Genomic DNA, 18576 nt, shown 5'->3' on the forward strand with positions numbered 1-18576 from the left:
TTAAAGCATATATTTGAATACTATATATATTTACTCCTTTTCAGTGTGCCAAATTTACTCTTCCAACACTTTAAAAAGGGTGTAACATTTTAAAGAATAAAACACTAAAATGAAAACTAAGTAAGTATATTATGATACAATCTTGTTAAGTTCAAACTTAAATTATTAGGGAAATAATGCAATCAAACTGAGGAAGTCATCTATTATAGAGACGATGTTCAAATCCGACATTTCAGTTGAAGTGTTTGTACATTTAAAACGTACAGTATCTCACTTATGACCAGCATCTTCTTGGTAGACTGTTATTTCAATATGGCCGATCTACATACCCGACCTTGTGAAGATGATGAAAGCTACATGGAATTGGTTGTGCACCCAAAATATCAAAGGGAACATAAAGATTTGAGTAGCGATAAAAAGACTGATATAGATTGTAATGACACGAGATTTAAATGGTGTTCTACAATGTTCACAGTCATAATCATTTCAATTATTATAATGATAGGACTTGTAAGCATATTAAATAAAGGTAAATATGATTATTTACAGGTTATTTTTTTTTCATCAAAAACAGAAGTAAAGATGTTAATCCTTTTTTAAATGGAATATAGTCTATTTGCAAGTGTTTCAGTAATGTAAGTATATATAAATCGGGCAAGATAAGATTGAACATAAAACTTGTAACATTCAACAAAAGCACGACAATATATGTTGACAATTTTCCTGAACAATAAACTCATGATAAAAGCTAAATGAAAACACTCATGTTCCTGGCAACATAGAATTGCTCAAAAAGTAAAAAAAACAGTTGGTAATTAGCACAACAAAATTATTAACACAGTCTTATCAAAAGTATCATTTGCTTATATGTCTATATGTCTACTTCGTCTTTGGTGCACACACCTGGAGGCACATAGAGCAAGGACAATACTTATTCAGTATTCTTTGTCGTTCGTTTCTTTTTTCTAATTGGATCTATGTCACACCGATCGCTTTCTTTCCCGTGTCAACGGTCCGCCTTTTCATGATATTCCACATCGATGGCCAGCAATGTTTCTGAAGTATGGTTGCATCACTAGGTGGTTTTATCAGATTTTCATTTGGGATGATAGCCGGTCGGAATATCCTCAAAATATTACTTATGCTTCCATTGTGAAAACAAAAGGGTTTATTGATGCTTTCTTTTTGGTCAGTCGCCAACATTCCGTTTCATACAACAGTACACAACTATCGTATAGTTTCTACTTATGCTGTTCGACTTCCAGATTCTTTGCAGATTGGTGAAGGCATCTCTTGCTTTCCTTTACCTTGCTTTGATTTCCTCTTCTGTGTCACCATCTGTTGTTACAATGCTTCCAAGATATTTTTTCGGAGACAGCATTGCAATCCGATCATTTTTATTGTTTGTTAGTTTTATATTTATTTTTATTTTTGTTTTTGTTTTTGTTTTTCTTGTTTTTTTGCTAGCTTTGATGAAGGTTTTTGAAACTTTAATCTAATGTTCATTTATTTAACTTTTAATTTCAATATTTCTTCTTTGTTAGATTTGAAATTTATTATTCAAATCTAATTTGAAGTCTTGTCAGAGTTTATTGTCACTTAGCTTTCTTGTTTCATACCTTTTTCGTGGACATAGATATTACTTTTCTCAACTTCAGTCTTATATATTAGTAGTAAGTAAGTGGTGGCCATGGTTACTTCATACGTCAGCTCTACTTCATTCTCATATTCTTAAAGACAAATCAAACAATATTTTTTATGCTTGTTGGAAGGCACAAACTATTATATCGTTGTCGTTTGTGACGTCCCTTATTGCGCAAAATTCCCGACTTATCTCTTTTTTATCGTAGAAACAATATGAGGTCGAGGTTCAAGGGCCGCTTTGGAAAATGGCTGGTGTCCGTCCGTATGTCCGTCTATCCTACACAAACACACGATTACAATTTTACAACAGATTCCGGGGAAATTTATAACAAATTTTACTAAATTGGACTCTAAAAAAATTGTTATTAGCATGGTTTGATAGTTTTAGGGGAAGTTTTGAAATTTGATTATCAAACATTTTAGCGAGATATGGAACAATAATTCTTTTCTTGGAGATGTGAGCTAGTTTTCCTAATCCCAATAAGTTGTTGAACTGGAGAATATTAAAGGTATTCCCGTATTATTGCAAATAAAACACAATTTGCCAGTTCATTTACTGAGGTAAAAATGTAGAAATAGTTTCAAGCGGAATATGTAATCCATGCACGGATTCATATGGATGGATCCGGCGAATGCCCCTCTCCTGTAATTTGAGGATGTATTTTTTACACGAAATCATAATTTGTTACAAATTCTATCCCCACAAATATTTTTGCCTCGCTTCCCTCGGCTTTAAAATTTTATTTATTAGCCCACTTGAATCTAGATCGCATGCATATGATTGATTGTCGTCCATTTGCAAAAAAAATCTATGCAGTGTCAGTATAGGAACGCCGGAAAAATAATATACCTTCCAAACAGGATGTATGTTTACCGACAAGGGTGGACTGCCAATTGAATTTATTTTATTAAAATAAGGTAAAATATGGGAAAAGAATTTGCCATTAAAGATATAGGAATTTCTACGTCAACCATTTGATTTTTATGGAGGCTAAGATCAAATATTTGTCCTGCCTTTTTATTTTGAGAACACTTTTTTTCAGCATGGAGCGCAATAATATTGTTTAATGTAAACGAAATATATTAGAGCAATAATAGATCCTGCCTTTTTGTTTCTTGAAAATTCCAATTCATTTTGCCTTTTTATTTGAAATTTAATACAAAGAGCACTATAAAAAGACACAAATTTACAAGTACAAATGGTAGGTATATGTGCAATCTCTTACATGTAAAAAAAACTTCACCGGCGGCTATCGTGCAATATTCTGATACTAAAATATTACTACTACTGTTGAAATGCTCCACGTACATTTTTTAAATGTTGAACTTTAGATCCAGATAAGTATTCCAAGTGTAAGTAAGCATTGTGATAACTTAAAATATGAATACGAATTGTAACATGTTCACGCGAAGAGACACGATCATGCAACCAGAATAGTTTTTGTATGTATCGCTTATAGATCAATCGTCTGTTCTCTCCCAGTCGCCATGTGAGCTATTGCCATCACTTGGCGTCCGTCGTCGTCGTCGTCCGTCATCATCGTCTGTCGTTGTCATTAACAATTTTTCAAAACTCTTCTCCTCTGACACTACTTGACCAATTTGAACCAAACTTAGTATGAATGTTTCTAGAGGTATCCTGCATAGAACTAATGTTTTTGATCCGTCGAAAAACATGGCCGTCATTACTAAAAATAGAACAAAGGGGTCAGTCAGTAGTTTTTTGCATAAATCTCCAAAACCGCATGATGATATCTATCTGTGGTCAAATTTTCATTTTAATCTGTTAATCCATTTTGGAGTTATTGCCCTTTTTCGACGTTTTTTTTTTTTTAATATTTTTAATGTTATTTCTTTCAAAAATCTTCTCCTCTCACACTACTTGACTAATTGGAAGCAGACTTGCTATGAATGTTTCTTGTGGTATTCTACATAGAACTGATGTGGAGATTTTTGATCCGTTGAAAGACATGGCCGCTATACTAAAATAGAACAAAGGGATCAGACAGTAGTTTTTCGCATATATCTCCAAAACCATTAGGTTTAACCAAATTTTTTTCAATTGCTGAAATAACCCTTATTATAAGGCCTTCAACAGTCTCCAGGGATCAAAGTTGTCAGGCGACTCATATTCTATTTTTTCTTTCTGTTTCGAAGCTTGTAACGACGTACCGTCGCTGACTATATGATGTAACGTCATTCAACAAAACATTTGGATTGGGAAACGTCCCATGAACAAACAAAATTAGGCAGAAATGGGACACAAATGTGATTAACTTTCTTATATCGGTGACCTCCACCTTTTAAAGAGTTTATACTATCAGCTATTGGATACCTTTTTCATACCGCAAGTTTGAAAAAAATCTTAACGGAGAAGTATTTCAGATTATTGTAAATATGGTTCAAAAGTTAGTTTTCTTTTGGCGGGAAACGATTAAAAGGTTCTTTTCTGGCAGATAAATGTAATGTATTTTGTTTTTAATGTTTTAAGAAGGAAGAAGAGAAAAATTCCAATCCAGTTGTGTATGGCATGCGTCATTCGTAAAAATATTGACAGGATTAAAGACGTCTGAATTGAAACTTCCCATTTATTTTACGAATTTTAGTACTGCTATATCTGCTATATATTTTCAGACGCTTTTTCTTTCATTGCCTTTATACTTGAGAACATTTCAGTAAAATTTCACGAAATTCCTAACGCCTGAACTGGTTAGTGGTATTATTCTTTAAGTTGCCTCTTTCATATAGTGATATGTTTATATCTTATCTTCACCTTCATATGATTTATAAGAAACAATGTGCATATCTTTGTTGGAGGAAGTGATAAAGGGATCCAAGATTCTAGTGGAATTTAAAAGAATGCAATCCATGGATATCGAAAAGAAATGGAAAACAGACACACACAACAAAGAACGCAAAAGTACCAAAATAATACATACAAGGTTACAAAAGTAAATGAACAACTCGGAACAATTTCTTTTAATTGGTCAAGAACACTTTACATTTTGTCCGCGTTCTCTCAGAATAAATTAAGTTTTACAAGTTTTGCTACCTAACAGAAAGATTCCTGCAACTATACAAGCTGATATTTATTGTTAGAACAAAACAGACCAAATTGAAAACAGTAATAATTCATAAATAATGCGTTTTTAAATACATTAACCTCGATTGTTGAAAAGTTAAGTTTGGAAATAAAATTCAAATTCACTCGTTTGCAATCAAATTACGTTAGTGGTTTATGCGAATTAATTTAATGTGGTCAGGTATTTTATTTCACCTTGGTTTGGAATATCAAACGTTTTATAGGGTTTTACCATAACACAGAACATTGGAAAACTACAGGCCTTTGTTTAAATGGACGTTTATTTGCGAGAACAGGTTCAATACAAATGTTATTGGAAGATTTAAATCAGTGATTTCACATTTTCTTTTTATAATCTAGACCTGAGTATCCTTTTTTTCTAAATTTATAAAACAATTCTGTACACCTGGTTTATTTTTTTATTTCTAAAGAAAATGCAAATCTTCCTACATAATCTATATGAAAGCATATATTTGCTAAACAGATAGGTTCAGTTATCTCCAAATTAAATTTTAACATATTTAAATGTTGAAAATATAAGTTTTCAAAATATTCATTCTAAACTATTAGATAATTGGTGGATCAAATTTCAAGTTTTTATGAATATACAAAATACGAAAATTTTGCGGCTTCGTTTCTTTTAATTTAAAAAAAAATATTATTGTTATTAGATACTTCTAAAGAAAGAATGACTTGTTCTGAGGGTTGGTATCGGTATGGCAGATCCTGCTATTTTTTTGTTACACAGATCCACAGATTTTGGCGTGGTGCTCAGGTAAGCGATTTAAGGTTAGAACCTAAAAGTGTATATAATATTCGAAGTCAACACTTACATATAATTCACCATAATTCATTATCTTTGTTTATTCTGTATTTGCTTCTTCTTATAATTGTTTTTTTTCAATCATTTGTTGGTTTCCATCAAGTAATCAAGTAGTACGATTTGTACTCCTGATGTAAGAAATTTGTGGCTTTTTTAGATTCAATTTTAATCATTTTGTTTGTAAAGTCTAGACGAGGGAAGGTGATTCATGAGACGACAAAGTCCCACCCATGCATTTCCACTTCAAATACAACATTAGGCTTCGTTTAGCCAACAAATGTTATGAAGCATGTGATAAAAGTATGAAACTACATTTATTTAGGATTATTGTCTTGGACTAGGGGCATATCTCACAGAAATATCAACAGCTGATGAGAATAGATTTATTACCTCCAATCTGGTTGCGGATTCTGGACATGAGGATGAAGATAGTAGTTATCGTTTCGTTACTACTTAAGAACGTAGGCCTAGGGTAAGGGACACAACTCTTACAAACAAAGTACAAATCATTGGAACGTTTGTATTCAGCATTTTATATCAATCTCATGTAAGTGGGCAGATTTAATTTTTGCTTCAAATGAAAGCTTGTTGGACTTTGTTGAAATTGAATATGATACAAACATATCACTGTGTTATTTCCCTTACCCTAGTTTTACCTCCTTAATTTATCTGCCTGGGTTGCACATACAAGTGTTACGACAATGGTTTAAGATAGAAAATAGTACGGATATGGTAAAACGTGACAAAGGAAACTTAAAAAACAGCAAAAGTAGTACAACACTATTCATGGTATCAGAACGGTGTCAATTCGCCAATTTAAAAAGTAATATAACAACACAAAGACACATAAATGACCAACAATACGAGTGCTGTATTTTTATAATTAGGTTTGCTTTATACTTATAGTACACTGTTATGTAAATTAGAATGAAATAAATAACTTATCAGTGTGCAACATAGATAATTGATTCGAACTCAATTGTAGAAGTATTCAAAGCGGTTACATACTTAACAAGTTATAACCGATTCTGGATTCAAGGGCTAGATACAAATTTAGATAACGTCCTCCATTTTGTAAAGTTAATTGTCATGTACGGCATGAAAAAAATTTCTAAAATGGTGATATATATGGATGTGGAACTTTCTATAAAAATCTGTGGAACTTCGTTATTTTACTCATGATAAAATAATTTCGTGTTGTTACTAAATTATTCTTACAAGAAACAATTTAAACAAGAACTGACATGGTGAAACGCAACAAATGCAACAGAGTATAACCTTATTACAGAATAGTAAATACTGTCAGAGGTCACCAAAAGGTCTTCAACAGGTGTAAACACACTTTTAGGGAGTTCTGAAAGGCCCCGACAACATAGGTAATGAAATCCACGGTAACAGAAAAATAAACTATAAGTATATGTAAATAACGACAAAAAGACACTAAACATAAGGAACCAGATTGAAGCTTTGAAGTATCAGTCCATATAAAATTCAGACAAAGTGATTCATGGTGAAGAAAAACCCACCAAACAAACGATGCTTTTTCAGTCTACATATGCTTTATTTTTACGTAACAATTGTCCTTTCCATATTCATATCTGTACTTTTGAGAAAATCATGCATTAATCTCCTACTAAAATCAACTAAATCAAACAAAATCAAGAACAATTACTCTTGCAAGGTGTCAATTTCATGTACAATCTATATAATTTTTTATCTCAAAAGCGCAACATCTAAATGAAAAACTAAGACTACATTTGTGATCAGTAACTGTTTCTGAACAAGAAATAAAAGTGATTTGAGATGCATGAATCACCTCCTGTCTGGTTTTTATAAAAACTGATACTTAATGTGTTAAATTGTATACTTAATTTATTGTTATTGACTGAGTGGCTTTATGTTGTTTTTAAGTGAGAGCATTTCAATCATTAACCAATATAAATTGTTAGCACGCTAAAAGACAAAAAGAAATAATTTTGACATATTACAAATGTTGTAATAGGAAACTATTGGATCGGTGGAACAGACGACGGACATGAAGGTCAATGGCAATGGAAGCCTAGTGGAACGTTTCTTACTTGGACTAACTGGCAATCAAATTCTGGACCACAGCGAAACAATACCAACAAAAACTGCCTAGAAATAGTTTCTTTGCAAGAACAGAAAGGGTACTGGACTGACGATAGATGTGATGGTATGCTGCACTTCATTTGCGAAAAACAAGTTTCATCGTCATAGACTGCAAACTCTGACGTCTGTCATCATATATATTTTAAACTTTATTGATATTCATTGAAAGATGTACAAAAAATCAGTTCACTCAGAATTATTTTGTATTTATTAATCGTCATTGAAAGGTGTACAAATAATAGTTCTGTAATGATGTCAATATCGGTGGTATTCTTCAACATTTGCCAGGTTATTTTTCTTTTCCGTCCTTTCATCTCAAATCTTATTTTTTGTATTGTTATCATTATTAACATAATTATTTTTATTTTCTTTGTACAATATATATTGTGATAATTCAATTATATCAAACACAAAACTGCTATTAAAGCATATGTGCATGACAATTACGGACTTAGTATAACACTTTCATGAACAGTAATAATTTAACTTCTATTGTTATAGGACAAAACAATATGTTACCAGTAAAATTTACTCAGCCCATCCGAAATTTTAGATAGGAAAGACCGTACAAGATTTTACTCTGGTATAATAAATGACCGGTAAAATAAATGACAAATGATATTAAATCATATTTTTCTACAAGCATTTCTTTCTATTTTAGATAAGTTCATTTGCAATTAAGCCTTATTTCGTTCGATATCTCTGTGCTGTTATTTGCATTTTCCGGTGTGTTTCAAATGTGTGAAGACTGCTTTGTAATTCAAATACAACCAAACATGCATTACTTCAGACGTCTTGCGATTAGAAAAAAATATAAGTGATCTTAAAGACCCATGATTAAGACTTAAAAACACCTCTATCTAATATCTTGGGTTGACTAGCTAACTGATTTAAACAATCTAAAGAACGTTATATCTTCGGTTGCACTTCTCACCTTGGTTTTATTTTAATCAGATATTGCCATAAAATGCAGTACTGATACCGGTAATTTTCTCAACACTTATGTAATGTAAATGTGTATGCCTTGTATGTATATTTTATTTTGTAGCCATAATAATTCTGTTTGTCAAACAAGCCTTAATATCAAACGAAACGTCATTAAAACTCATAGATTTATTTTATTTACAAATAACAAATATATTTCAAAACAAAATCCATGATAAGAACTCAAAAGGTGTTAAATGGAAGAAAAGTTACCCACATGAAGTATACCTCTAACTTCAATACAAACATACCTCAAACAACAAAAAAACGAAGACAAGTATATCTTAATCCGCACTGTTTTAAAATACCCTTAGGTTGTACGACTTTGCTTAAATAGAATACACCAAAAAAGAGTCAGCAATTTTCTTTGAATAACTCAAAAATCGTTAGTTACGCCACAGTCCGGCCAAAAGTTGAGGCGTCAGAGTATCGGACGAGTGGATCTTGACTTGTTGCGCTAGAGCTATCCAATGGAAATCAAGGGAAGCAGGATTAGAACATCAATCAAAACGAATACAATCCAGGTTCAACTACCAGACAGAGAACACAATCCAGGGACAACTACCAGATAGAGAACACAATCCAGGGACAACGACCAGATGGAGAACAAAATCTAGGGAAAACCACCAGACAGAGAACACAATCCAGGGACAACCACCATACAGAGAACACAAACCAAGGGCAACCACCAGACAGAGAAAATCTAGGGACAACCACTAGACAGAGAACACAATGCAAAGACAACCACCAGACAGAGAATACAATATAGGGCCAACCACCAGACAGACAACTCAATTTAGGGACAACCACCAGACAGAGAACAAATCCAAGGACAACCACCAGACAGAGAACACAATCCAGGGACAACGACTAGGGAGTGAACACAATCCATGGACAATGAGCAAACAAAGAATTATAGACATACACAAAAACAAAATACATGATATAACCAATAATAAACAGCCGTGTCACATATCTAAACTACATCAATGTCAAATTGTATACCCAATTTAATATCAAAGGAAACTTCACCGCGCCAAGTAAAACGTTTTCTCACGTATTTTTGTAATTTATACCAGGGTTTGTGGGTATTTATGTATTAATGTACAATACTAACTACAAAAGATTTATACCTTTTCGTTGAAATACTTGTATGTGTCCAGTTTTTTCTACTCTTACTGTTTACCCGTGAAGCGAAATGTGTACGATCAAAAGGGCTATTTTTGCAGTACATCAAATTTATTGGAAGCCTGAGTGATTATTTATTTAACTTCAAAGTACTATAGTTCCTCGTATAAGCTGGATAGACAAATTGTTCAGACTCTCAGCACATTGAACACAATACGGATTTTATATATCAAGCCGAATATGCATGCACATTTAAACACCGCAAAAGTCTACATCACCTCTTTATTTAGTTGTATACAGGCAACACGTCCACAAGCGGTGGCAATCCATGCTACATTTTCTTCATTTACAGCTATCTGCACAGGAATGCCAACTGGTAAATATTCTTGTGGTGGAAAGTAACCAATTAATTCTCCCCTTCTGTTTAGAATTTCAATCAGATTGGCTAGATGCAAAACAAGAATGTTAGCATGAATTGTTGTAGCTATATACATCGTTTTGAACCTGTTGTTGATATTACTCACGTATCGAAACAACTTTTTGAAGTCTTTGTCCAATGCAGTAATTACACCTTTGCTTTCGTTAGCAATAGAAACTGTCATGCATATTTCTCCAAATTTGTTCTCCGTAACTGCATGTATTTCATCAAACAACTTCTTATTATTTTCCATAAGTTTTTCTTCTTTTATCTGTTTTCCTTCAGAGTCATATTTTGTAACGTAAGGAATTTCTTCTGCAAGTGAGCGACCAATGCCTTTCTCGGTCGCAAAAACAACGACTTCGTTTGATTTTATAACAAGGAAATGAGATATCAGCCTCATTGAGTCCCCTGAACTGTACGATTCTAAACTTATAAATACATTTTCTTCATCGAATTGTGTCTTGTTCATCAAAGCTCTTACTATTTGAAATTTCAACATGTTTATGTAAAGAACATTTGAGCCGCTAAATAATTGTGGAGGAGAACTTATGCACACTCCTTCTAATTTTATTTCATGTAGAACTGCTTTATTTTTTATATCAATCATTATTAGTTTATGATCTACTGTAGTAATTAGAGCTTTATCTGGATCCATTATATCAATGCCTGATATGGGGGAAATGTCGGGGTCGAATCGAAGACTGCAAACTAGATTCTCAGGGATCACAGGAAGAAATACTTTTACTTGTCTGGATATTGTTTCTATCGCATCTTCGTTGCTTTCTATTGTTTCTTCAACGTATCCAACTTTGGTTGCAGATGATAGTTTCTTTGCCAGATTAGTTTTACCCATTTGTTCACACAGTTCTTCTTCCTCATGTTCTTTTTCATCTAACTTGTTGTCCTGTTCATCTACCTTGTAATCCTGTTCATCTACTTCAGGGTCATTTTCATCTACTTTATGGTCATGTGTTTCCTCCTTATGTCCCTTTTCCATATTTCTACTTATACTACTTTTATTCCTAAAAAGTAAAAAAGTGATTACGTTAGAATAACTTTTCCATTTAGTTGAAAGATAAGGAAGTACCAGAAATCATTTCGCCATTAATACGACTTTAGGCAGCTCCCTTCTTTACAAATGGGAAAATTGAAAAGAATTCAAATTAACACGGTTCAACCGAAAGCTTAATCCTAGAATAAATAGTCTGTTGAAAGATTAAAGTAGAAACAAGATCAAACGAAACTATGCGGAAAAACTAAATACTAAAATTCAAATCGGAAAGAAATAGAAAAAAAAATACATTTCTATCTTTGCTTTTTCAAAATCTGAAGTATTTAAATGGTAATATTGATGTACATATTTGCAATAAACAATACGTAAAGGATTTCCGATGAATGTCAGGTTATGGGTTAACATTTACGTAGTTGTTCAACTAGTTGTAGTTTAGTTTTATTTAACGATTGTTTTGTTCGTGTACTTTATATACTGTTTGTAACGTTGTTTTTTTTTCAAACGTTAGAAAACTGCAAACTTGGTCTGAATCTTTTTAAGAAAAACTTTCAGTAGTTTTAATTAAAATTTGATGAAAATTTCCTTATGGTATTGACTTCAAATTTTATCAGCTGACTATCATTACAAAAATCACACAAGTAAAATAAAATTTACATTTGTAACCAATTTTGAGTGAACAAGAAGTACAGCATCGTTCATCTTAAATTCATCTTAAATTCAAATACTTTACTTTTGGTATGGCATCAGAAATATACTTTTTTAATAGATCTTAACTAACTTCGCATACACAATTGCAGGAATTTCTCCTTTTATCTATGTAATAGATCTGTTTTCCTCTTTTTGTTGTTTCTATGCGAACCCTTAGGATTAAAAATTATATTTATGCTGAATAAATGGTGTAACCAATCCTTCCTAGCGTTTACCTTAACTGTTTGACATTACTTTCGACCGACAAAAATGTGATGTATCGTTACAACATCCTGTTGTAACATACACATACATTGCAAATGTGTATTACGTCTCAACAATATATATATATATATATATATATATATATATATATATGATAGTAAGTGTACTTTACCTTTTACATGAATATTTGCAGATTTTCAGCCTTTTCAGATATTTGAATTGTAAGTATTTCGATTTTCTTTGAATCCAAGCTTTGTGTATTTTAAAGCAGTTTGGTGTAAGCCATCATATAACATTAGCATAAAAAGTGCAGTTTGATTTGTTTCTGTCATATTCAGTTTCTTTAGCCGAGACATTCTGATTTTGTGTTTAATCAAATTTGATGTATGTACCACAAAAGTGAAGACATCAGTATTAAGTATGAAGCATATGAAGATAAAATATAAGAATGTAACTACCGCTAAGGAAATTATAGCATATTACAATATTTGAACTGCTATTATTTTTTTCTTTACAAGCGGAAGAAATCTTACAAACACCGTATCTAGGGCAAACATCCTTTTTCGTTTAAAAAAAAAACAAAATTTAAGAAAAAGGAAAAATATAGTCACAATAATATACTGTAATAGTACTGGAAACTGACGATTTCTTTTCAGGAAGTTTAATGAATTGATGGTTTAATACTGGAATACATTTTCAAATATACGATGAATATTTAAGACATTTGCTCATTAACAGAGTCAACATTTAGTTTTTTTGTGAAATTGTGACACATGCAAGCATTGGATAAACCGGATAAAAGTAAAGACATTGGATAAAAGACCTTTTGCCACAAATGTATTCAATTTCCGTCTACAACGCAGATAAATCTATCAAAAGACGAAAAATCTGCTTGCTGAATTTTCAGAAATGTCCCATGACGAAACAAACGACAAGGCAAAAGATGTGCTATCATCAGAGCTGGATAAGAAAATAACATCCTCAGAACAATCTAAGATATTATTTAGAATTGAAAACAATCCGTATCCGCAAAAAGACCACCGAGTAAAGTATTTGGTGTCCTTTAACACGGATATATCTCAGATCGTCGAAATAAGTTCAGTTAGTCCAACACTGATATGGGTGTATTCAGGTGATCACCAATGCAAGCTTATTGATATTGAAACTGAAAGCGTCATTCATGACGTCAAGCTAGAGGGAAATTATTCTTGTCTAAGACCAATTGATGACCAGAGAATATTTTTGATTCTAAACCAGGACAAAAACCAAATCATTCGGATTAAAGTTAAGAAGAAGGTACAATTTGAAAACTCCCTATCAATTCAAACTTTTCTAAATCATTACGAGGGACAAACATCCCCCGACTCTGTACCAATTTTTCTGGTACGACGAGCAGGTGGACTTGTTGTGTTTGTCTGTAAGAGGGAGGGATGTGGATGTTTTTCCTGTGATGTTCCTTATCTTCAATATTATACAAGCAAGTCAGTGTTCGTCAGAGAAGTAAAGTTAGTGTTTAACAGGAAAAAAATAATAAGACATGTTACTTCAATGACAGAGAACAACAATGGTCATATATGTCTGGCTGGTTGCGAAAACTATGGCAGTGATCGAAGTCTCGTTGTAGTTCTTAATTTACAATCCACGCCTCATTTCGTCTACAGGGGTAACCCAGAGCATAAAGACATGTATGGTCCATTGTTCTCTGTATCTTCCCTGGCAACTAATACCAAGAACGAAATACTGATGGTAACCGCCTCAGGCCGGTTTATAGAGGTGATCAATGAGAATGGGATATTTATTACTAGATGGTCAATCAGTAGCTTTTGCGATGACATATCTTGTCAGAGCATTGTAGTTGATTCAAATGACAAACTATGGATTGTTCTGCTTTCTTGTAGATTGATTTGCATAGATTTAAAATCGACACGCTCGGGTGTCACCAAGACAACTTGATTGTCTGATGAATGTTGTTTTGTAGATATTATTTTGTGTGAATTCGAGGGGACCATAAGGGGTTATCGTTTGTTCCGTGTTCTCCGTTTTGAAGGTTAGACGGTGTGTCCTTTATTTGTAATCAAGTCATCCCTGGACATTCTCCTTGATCAATTTTTTTTCATAATTACTCCTTTAAACTGTTTATGCTTATCTGGTAGACTTATTTGCGAATCAAAAAAACTTTTTTCGATTATGAAGTCACCTAAAATGTGGATAGAATCCATTTGAGTTATCTGAGCCATTTATTAGGTAATTTTGAAAGAAGAATCAATCTATTCTTTTTTCAATTAAAACACTATTAAACCTGGCTTTGTATGTCAGAAATTCCTATTGATTTTCGATGTGTGCTACTTTTGTGGGAGATGAATACAATGCAATTGTTTATTTAACAAAATTCTTTATTCGTATTTCCAATAATTAGTTTTGCTAGACAATTATACTTTATAATTGATACCAGACATTAATATTCAAATCACTAAATTGACGAATTTTAAGAGATGGTTGAAAATGAAAAAAATATCAGAGTGCCAGCAGAAGAGAGGAAGAAACACAGCCGACAAAATAAAACAAGTCACACATAACACAAAGGAAGTAGAGCTAAAACATACACACGGAGACACGAACAGTAAGTCCCCTATTTAAACCATGTGTTCCGAGGGTAACAATTTCTTGCATTCGTGATACGCTGGTCGTGCTGCCCGTTGAAGGTCGCGTCCGGTAGATGAGGGGATGCGACCTTCAACGGTTTATATTATATATATTATATATAGAAGGGTCTGAAACTTCCCAACGATGTTAGAACTGTCAAATTTGCTGTTAGAACTGTATCAATTTGATCCGATGGAGCAGTGTAGCGAATACAGTCGTCACATATATACAACGTCTCAGAATGTGACGACTCTATTCGCTACACTGCTCCATCGGATCAAATTGATACAGGGAAGATATGTAAACTTATAGAAGGGTCTGAAAAATTCCCAACGATGTTAGAACAGTCAAATTTGCGAAGCAAATTTTTGGTCGTTCCCTCCGCGGGACTCGAACTCGTACCGATGTGACATCTATGGCAACACCGCCTGCACTAAGTGGTCTAGGGCGCTGGACTTAGTTTGGGGTTTGTTCTAAATGGAAAATATCTTATTTTTGAAAATAAACACTTTTCCGATATTCCTTATAAGAGTTTTCATTTTTAATTCGAATGTTGAACAAGAAAAAAGGAGACAACTTGAGCCCCGTTCTTAAGTATAGTTTGCTTATGCAGTACCTTTCTTTCTTGAAGAGCTTTACTTCTGTATATGTATATGAATATGAAAGCTGTTTTAAATGCATTTCTTCATACACGTTTAGAAAAATAATAGATGACGTTCAAGATGATATGATTACTAAGTATATTTTTAAATCAATATATTCACTGAACAATAAAAGCCTTAGAAAAATATTTGTACAATATCATAATCATTTAATGTGTTTATACTTTTAAGGATTTTAACCATCTTCGATGAAAGCTGTAGATAAATTGGGTGACGAATATTGACGTGAAAGTTCTTGAGAGTAAAACCTCTAAAACTAAATTTTCTTTAAAAAGACAGAGACGATTTTTGTATAAATGCTTTGAAATCTTATACATCAGTACCTAAAGACTGTTATGGTTTGAGAGGCAGTCACACTTAATTTTGCATTCCTTTTTCCGTAAAGAGATAGTACCTTACTGAAATGTTAACAGGTCCTAGAGTATATATCTCGGTAGTGCGTGTAAGTTATTACCTTTTTGTATAGAGAATGCTTTATTAAATGTTTTAGATATATAAATATGTAATAGGTTCTTTAAGGTGAAACTGATTAACAGTACAACATGATCATTGATCAATATCGATCGATATTTGTCTTTTATCATGTTATAAAGAACATCTTTGTCAAGCGTGGTTCAAATTTAAATTCAATTTCAAGAGATTAAGTTACGATAAAGGTGGATTACTGAAGGATCAGGAAACTTCAATTCCAAAGTGCATGAAACGTATAATTAACAAAAGTAAAATACTTCCGTTGTTAAAAGAAATATGAATGAGATCACAGGTTCAACAAACTTTCTCCTTTAAGTGCATACGAGAAACAATTAATTAGACACATCATATTTTCGTCTTCTAATAGAACGTTTTAAATGATAGTGTATGGTGTGACTTCCGTTTGAAATTGCTGACTGGAAACGGCTGGCTACAACATGAATTATTTTGACGAAAAAAATATATGTGATTATCAATGATGGAGTTGTGAAGTGTATCAAGGAGAACTTTAGCTTATTTTATTTTTCACTTGGTATGAATGCAAATAGATCGATATTTTTTTTTATTTCTAAGTTAGTTGTTATGGACTTACATAATGGAAGGCATCAGCATTAAGTCATGTATTATAAATGTTTAATTCTAACTTCTGTGGAGTTTTGGAATACTTCAGAGTAAACGAGACCTAATATAAACCTTCTTTTTCAAAGTGTCCATTTCAGTAGTTTTTATTGACAGTGTTGTCATATCTTCTTCGTTGAGGGTTACTATAAAAGACTGTCGTTTCATGGATTGTCATGATGATGAAGGTTTTTTGAGAGTGAAATTTAAATTCCGGCGTATCGATGTCTTTATGTCTAGGCTGACATATATAAACATTCATTTTGTTAAATCATAAATCTCTAAAAACTTCAATATTTGAATAGCGAAATACATTTGAAAACAAATTAAACGTGGACTTTGGAAACAGTTTACTTAAGAGACGATATAGACCGTAAGTTTACTTTACCGACGAATATATTCATAATAGCTAATCTAATAAGTAGTTAACTATAAGGAGCTTATGACGTAGAACTCATGTTTGCGTTTCTTGTGTAAAGAATTCAATCTGAATCATGTGAAAAAAAAACAATGTCCGTAGCAATGACACATAAATCATGGCGAGGGCAGGGATTGTTCTCACCGATCCGAATAAAAACTCCGCCAAAAGACAGTGTCAAACCCAGACGAAGCTATTCGCCATCTTGGACGCATCGAGGAACATTGAAACGGGAAGAGCTAATGTCTAGAAAAAATGAAGCAGCCAAAACAAGTGATATCATTGCTGAACTTTCTGCTAGACGCTCAAAATCTCCTATTAGCCAAGTAAATTCCACACGACATGAACTCCTGGAACAACAATATCAAGATTTACGAAAAATGATAACTGCAGAAAGGAAAGAACCATCAAAGCCACAAGTTGTGTCAAGTAGATCACAGAAGAGTATACGGACACTCCCGGGTAGTGCGGTATATGTCAAATCAACTAAGTCTGGGAAATCCACAAAATCAACGCAATCTACAAAGTCTGAACTTTATGTAAGGGAAAGTGTGCCCGTTAAAGACTTTCTACAAAGTAGTGAATATGGCATGGACCACTTCTCGAAACATTTATCGTGTGTGAAAAAATTGGCAAAGCGATATAGACGCCATCGGAGACCTAATCCTAAATTCAGAGCTGTTATAGAAATAATAGAATAATGAATTATTGTGATTAAGTTTCCAGTGCTTTATATGGTGTTCAACACAAGGAATTTACTGCTACTATTTTCTTTTTAAACGGAGAGTAAAAACCATAAAGAAAAGGAAGTTGTGTTTTTCTGATTTTTTTTAAATTTGTGATTTCATTAAAGATCGTGTTTATTATGTGATGTAGGTGTGTAATTTTGTCTTGATGTATCATTTCTATATATATTTCAAAATGTAGACTTAAGCAAGGGACAAAAGAATACAAGGATTCAACTGAGCAATATTTCCCACCTCTTATACTCGTGTCTTTTGAGCTTTTTCAAGAAGATAATCATATAAGTTACTAAACCAAATTTATTTTCTTGTCAAAGTCGTGTTAAAAGGGTCATTTCCATAGAAAATCTCGCTTTTTGTCATTGAGTTGATTAGAACGATGTTTAATTCAATACTAGAGCAGGTGCTGTGGAAGGTTTGCCAATCAAATAATAGACAGAAAACGATAAGAGCAGTTCGCAGGCTATAGGTACTTTGTCCCTAGTTTTGTTTCTATCATCAGGGCAGTAGTAATTGGAAATTAGTCCTTGAGCCTGGAGATAGAGAACAATGAGTTATTCCAGACACTTCAGAGAATAAAAAAGATAAAAGATAGACTAAGTATGGATCAGCGGTACAGGGAAAGATACAAATCTTGAAGTGAAGTCTGTCAGCCGAAACTGGCTGTCTGAACATGAAAAGAAGGGCGAAATAAAGGGACTTCTTTTAAAGTCACTTTCTTGTAGTCTTTTTTTACTGTAGATCATGCGAGAAAACAACTGTTATTGAACCCGTATGGGTTTATATAACTAACAAATAATAGTACATATGTTAAGTTTAGTCCCAAATACAGTTTTATCTTTGTTTACAAGCTGTTCAAGTAGTTGCTCTCTGCTTTTAAGTGCC

The 18576-nt window shown here is 32.9% G+C and overlaps 4 protein-coding genes across 5 annotated transcripts; 3 read left to right on the top strand and 1 right to left on the bottom strand.

Moving 5' to 3' along the window:
• Positions 1–209: 209 nt before the first annotated feature.
• LOC148614843 (perlucin-like) lies at positions 210–8122 on the top strand. 2 transcript variants are annotated; one of them, XM_088589270.1, is made up of 4 exons: positions 210–529; positions 5398–5501; positions 5872–5980; positions 7552–8122. In XM_088589270.1, exons 1-4 carry the CDS (start codon positions 277–279, stop codon positions 7785–7787), a joined length of 702 nt encoding a protein of 233 aa, XP_088445396.1. In that variant the 5' UTR covers positions 210–276; the 3' UTR covers positions 7788–8122. The 2 variants fall into 2 exon arrangements, with proteins under 2 accessions (XP_088445396.1, XP_088445397.1); XM_088589271.1 differs by lacking the exon at positions 210–529 and adding an exon at positions 592–4564.
• A 655-nt stretch (positions 8123–8777) lies between these two features.
• On the bottom strand, positions 8778–12166 carry LOC148614844 (uncharacterized). The gene is made up of 2 exons (XM_088589269.1): positions 12148–12166; positions 8778–11234 (listed from the first exon to the last, which is right to left on the bottom strand). Exon 2 carries the CDS (start codon positions 11207–11209, stop codon positions 10061–10063), a length of 1149 nt encoding a protein of 382 aa, XP_088445395.1. The 5' UTR covers positions 11210–11234; positions 12148–12166; the 3' UTR covers positions 8778–10060.
• A 101-nt stretch (positions 12167–12267) lies between these two features.
• On the top strand, positions 12268–14237 carry LOC148614845 (uncharacterized). Its single transcript, XM_088589272.1, has 2 exons — positions 12268–12357; positions 12793–14237. Exon 2 carries the CDS (start codon positions 13046–13048, stop codon positions 14087–14089), a length of 1044 nt encoding a protein of 347 aa, XP_088445398.1. The 5' UTR covers positions 12268–12357; positions 12793–13045; the 3' UTR covers positions 14090–14237.
• Positions 14238–15860: 1623 nt separating this feature from the next.
• On the top strand, positions 15861–17819 carry LOC148614846 (uncharacterized). The gene has a single exon (XM_088589273.1). The coding sequence runs from the start codon at positions 17041–17043 to the stop codon at positions 17647–17649; it is 609 nt and encodes a 202-aa protein (XP_088445399.1). The 5' UTR covers positions 15861–17040; the 3' UTR covers positions 17650–17819.
• The last annotated feature ends 757 nt before the right edge of the window (positions 17820–18576 follow it).

The sequence above is a fragment of the Perna viridis genome, chromosome 6 (assembly GCF_037379345.1).
Source record: "Perna viridis isolate PV_CMFRI_1.1 ecotype Kerala chromosome 6, ASM3737934v1, whole genome shotgun sequence".
Taxonomy (NCBI): domain Eukaryota; kingdom Metazoa; phylum Mollusca; class Bivalvia; order Mytilida; family Mytilidae; genus Perna; species Perna viridis.

Bases quoted from the DNA above. Each gene is read 5' to 3' on its own strand.
- LOC148614844 (XM_088589269.1), bottom strand. From the start codon at position 11,209: ATGGAAAAGGGACATAAGGAGGAAACACATGACCATAAAGTAGATGAA.
- LOC148614846 (XM_088589273.1), top strand. From the start codon at position 17,041: ATGTCCGTAGCAATGACACATAAATCATGGCGAGGGCAGGGATTGTTC.
- LOC148614845 (XM_088589272.1), top strand. From the start codon at position 13,046: ATGTCCCATGACGAAACAAACGACAAGGCAAAAGATGTGCTATCATCA.
- LOC148614843 (XM_088589270.1), top strand. From the start codon at position 277: ATGACCAGCATCTTCTTGGTAGACTGTTATTTCAATATGGCCGATCTA. The intron at 5,502-5,871 runs GTAAGCGATTTA...ACATTTATTTAG, and splicing joins GATTTTGGCGTGGTGCTCAG to GATTATTGTCTTGGACTAGG. The intron at 5,981-7,551 runs GTAGTTATCGTT...ATGTTGTAATAG, and splicing joins TGGACATGAGGATGAAGATA to GAAACTATTGGATCGGTGGA.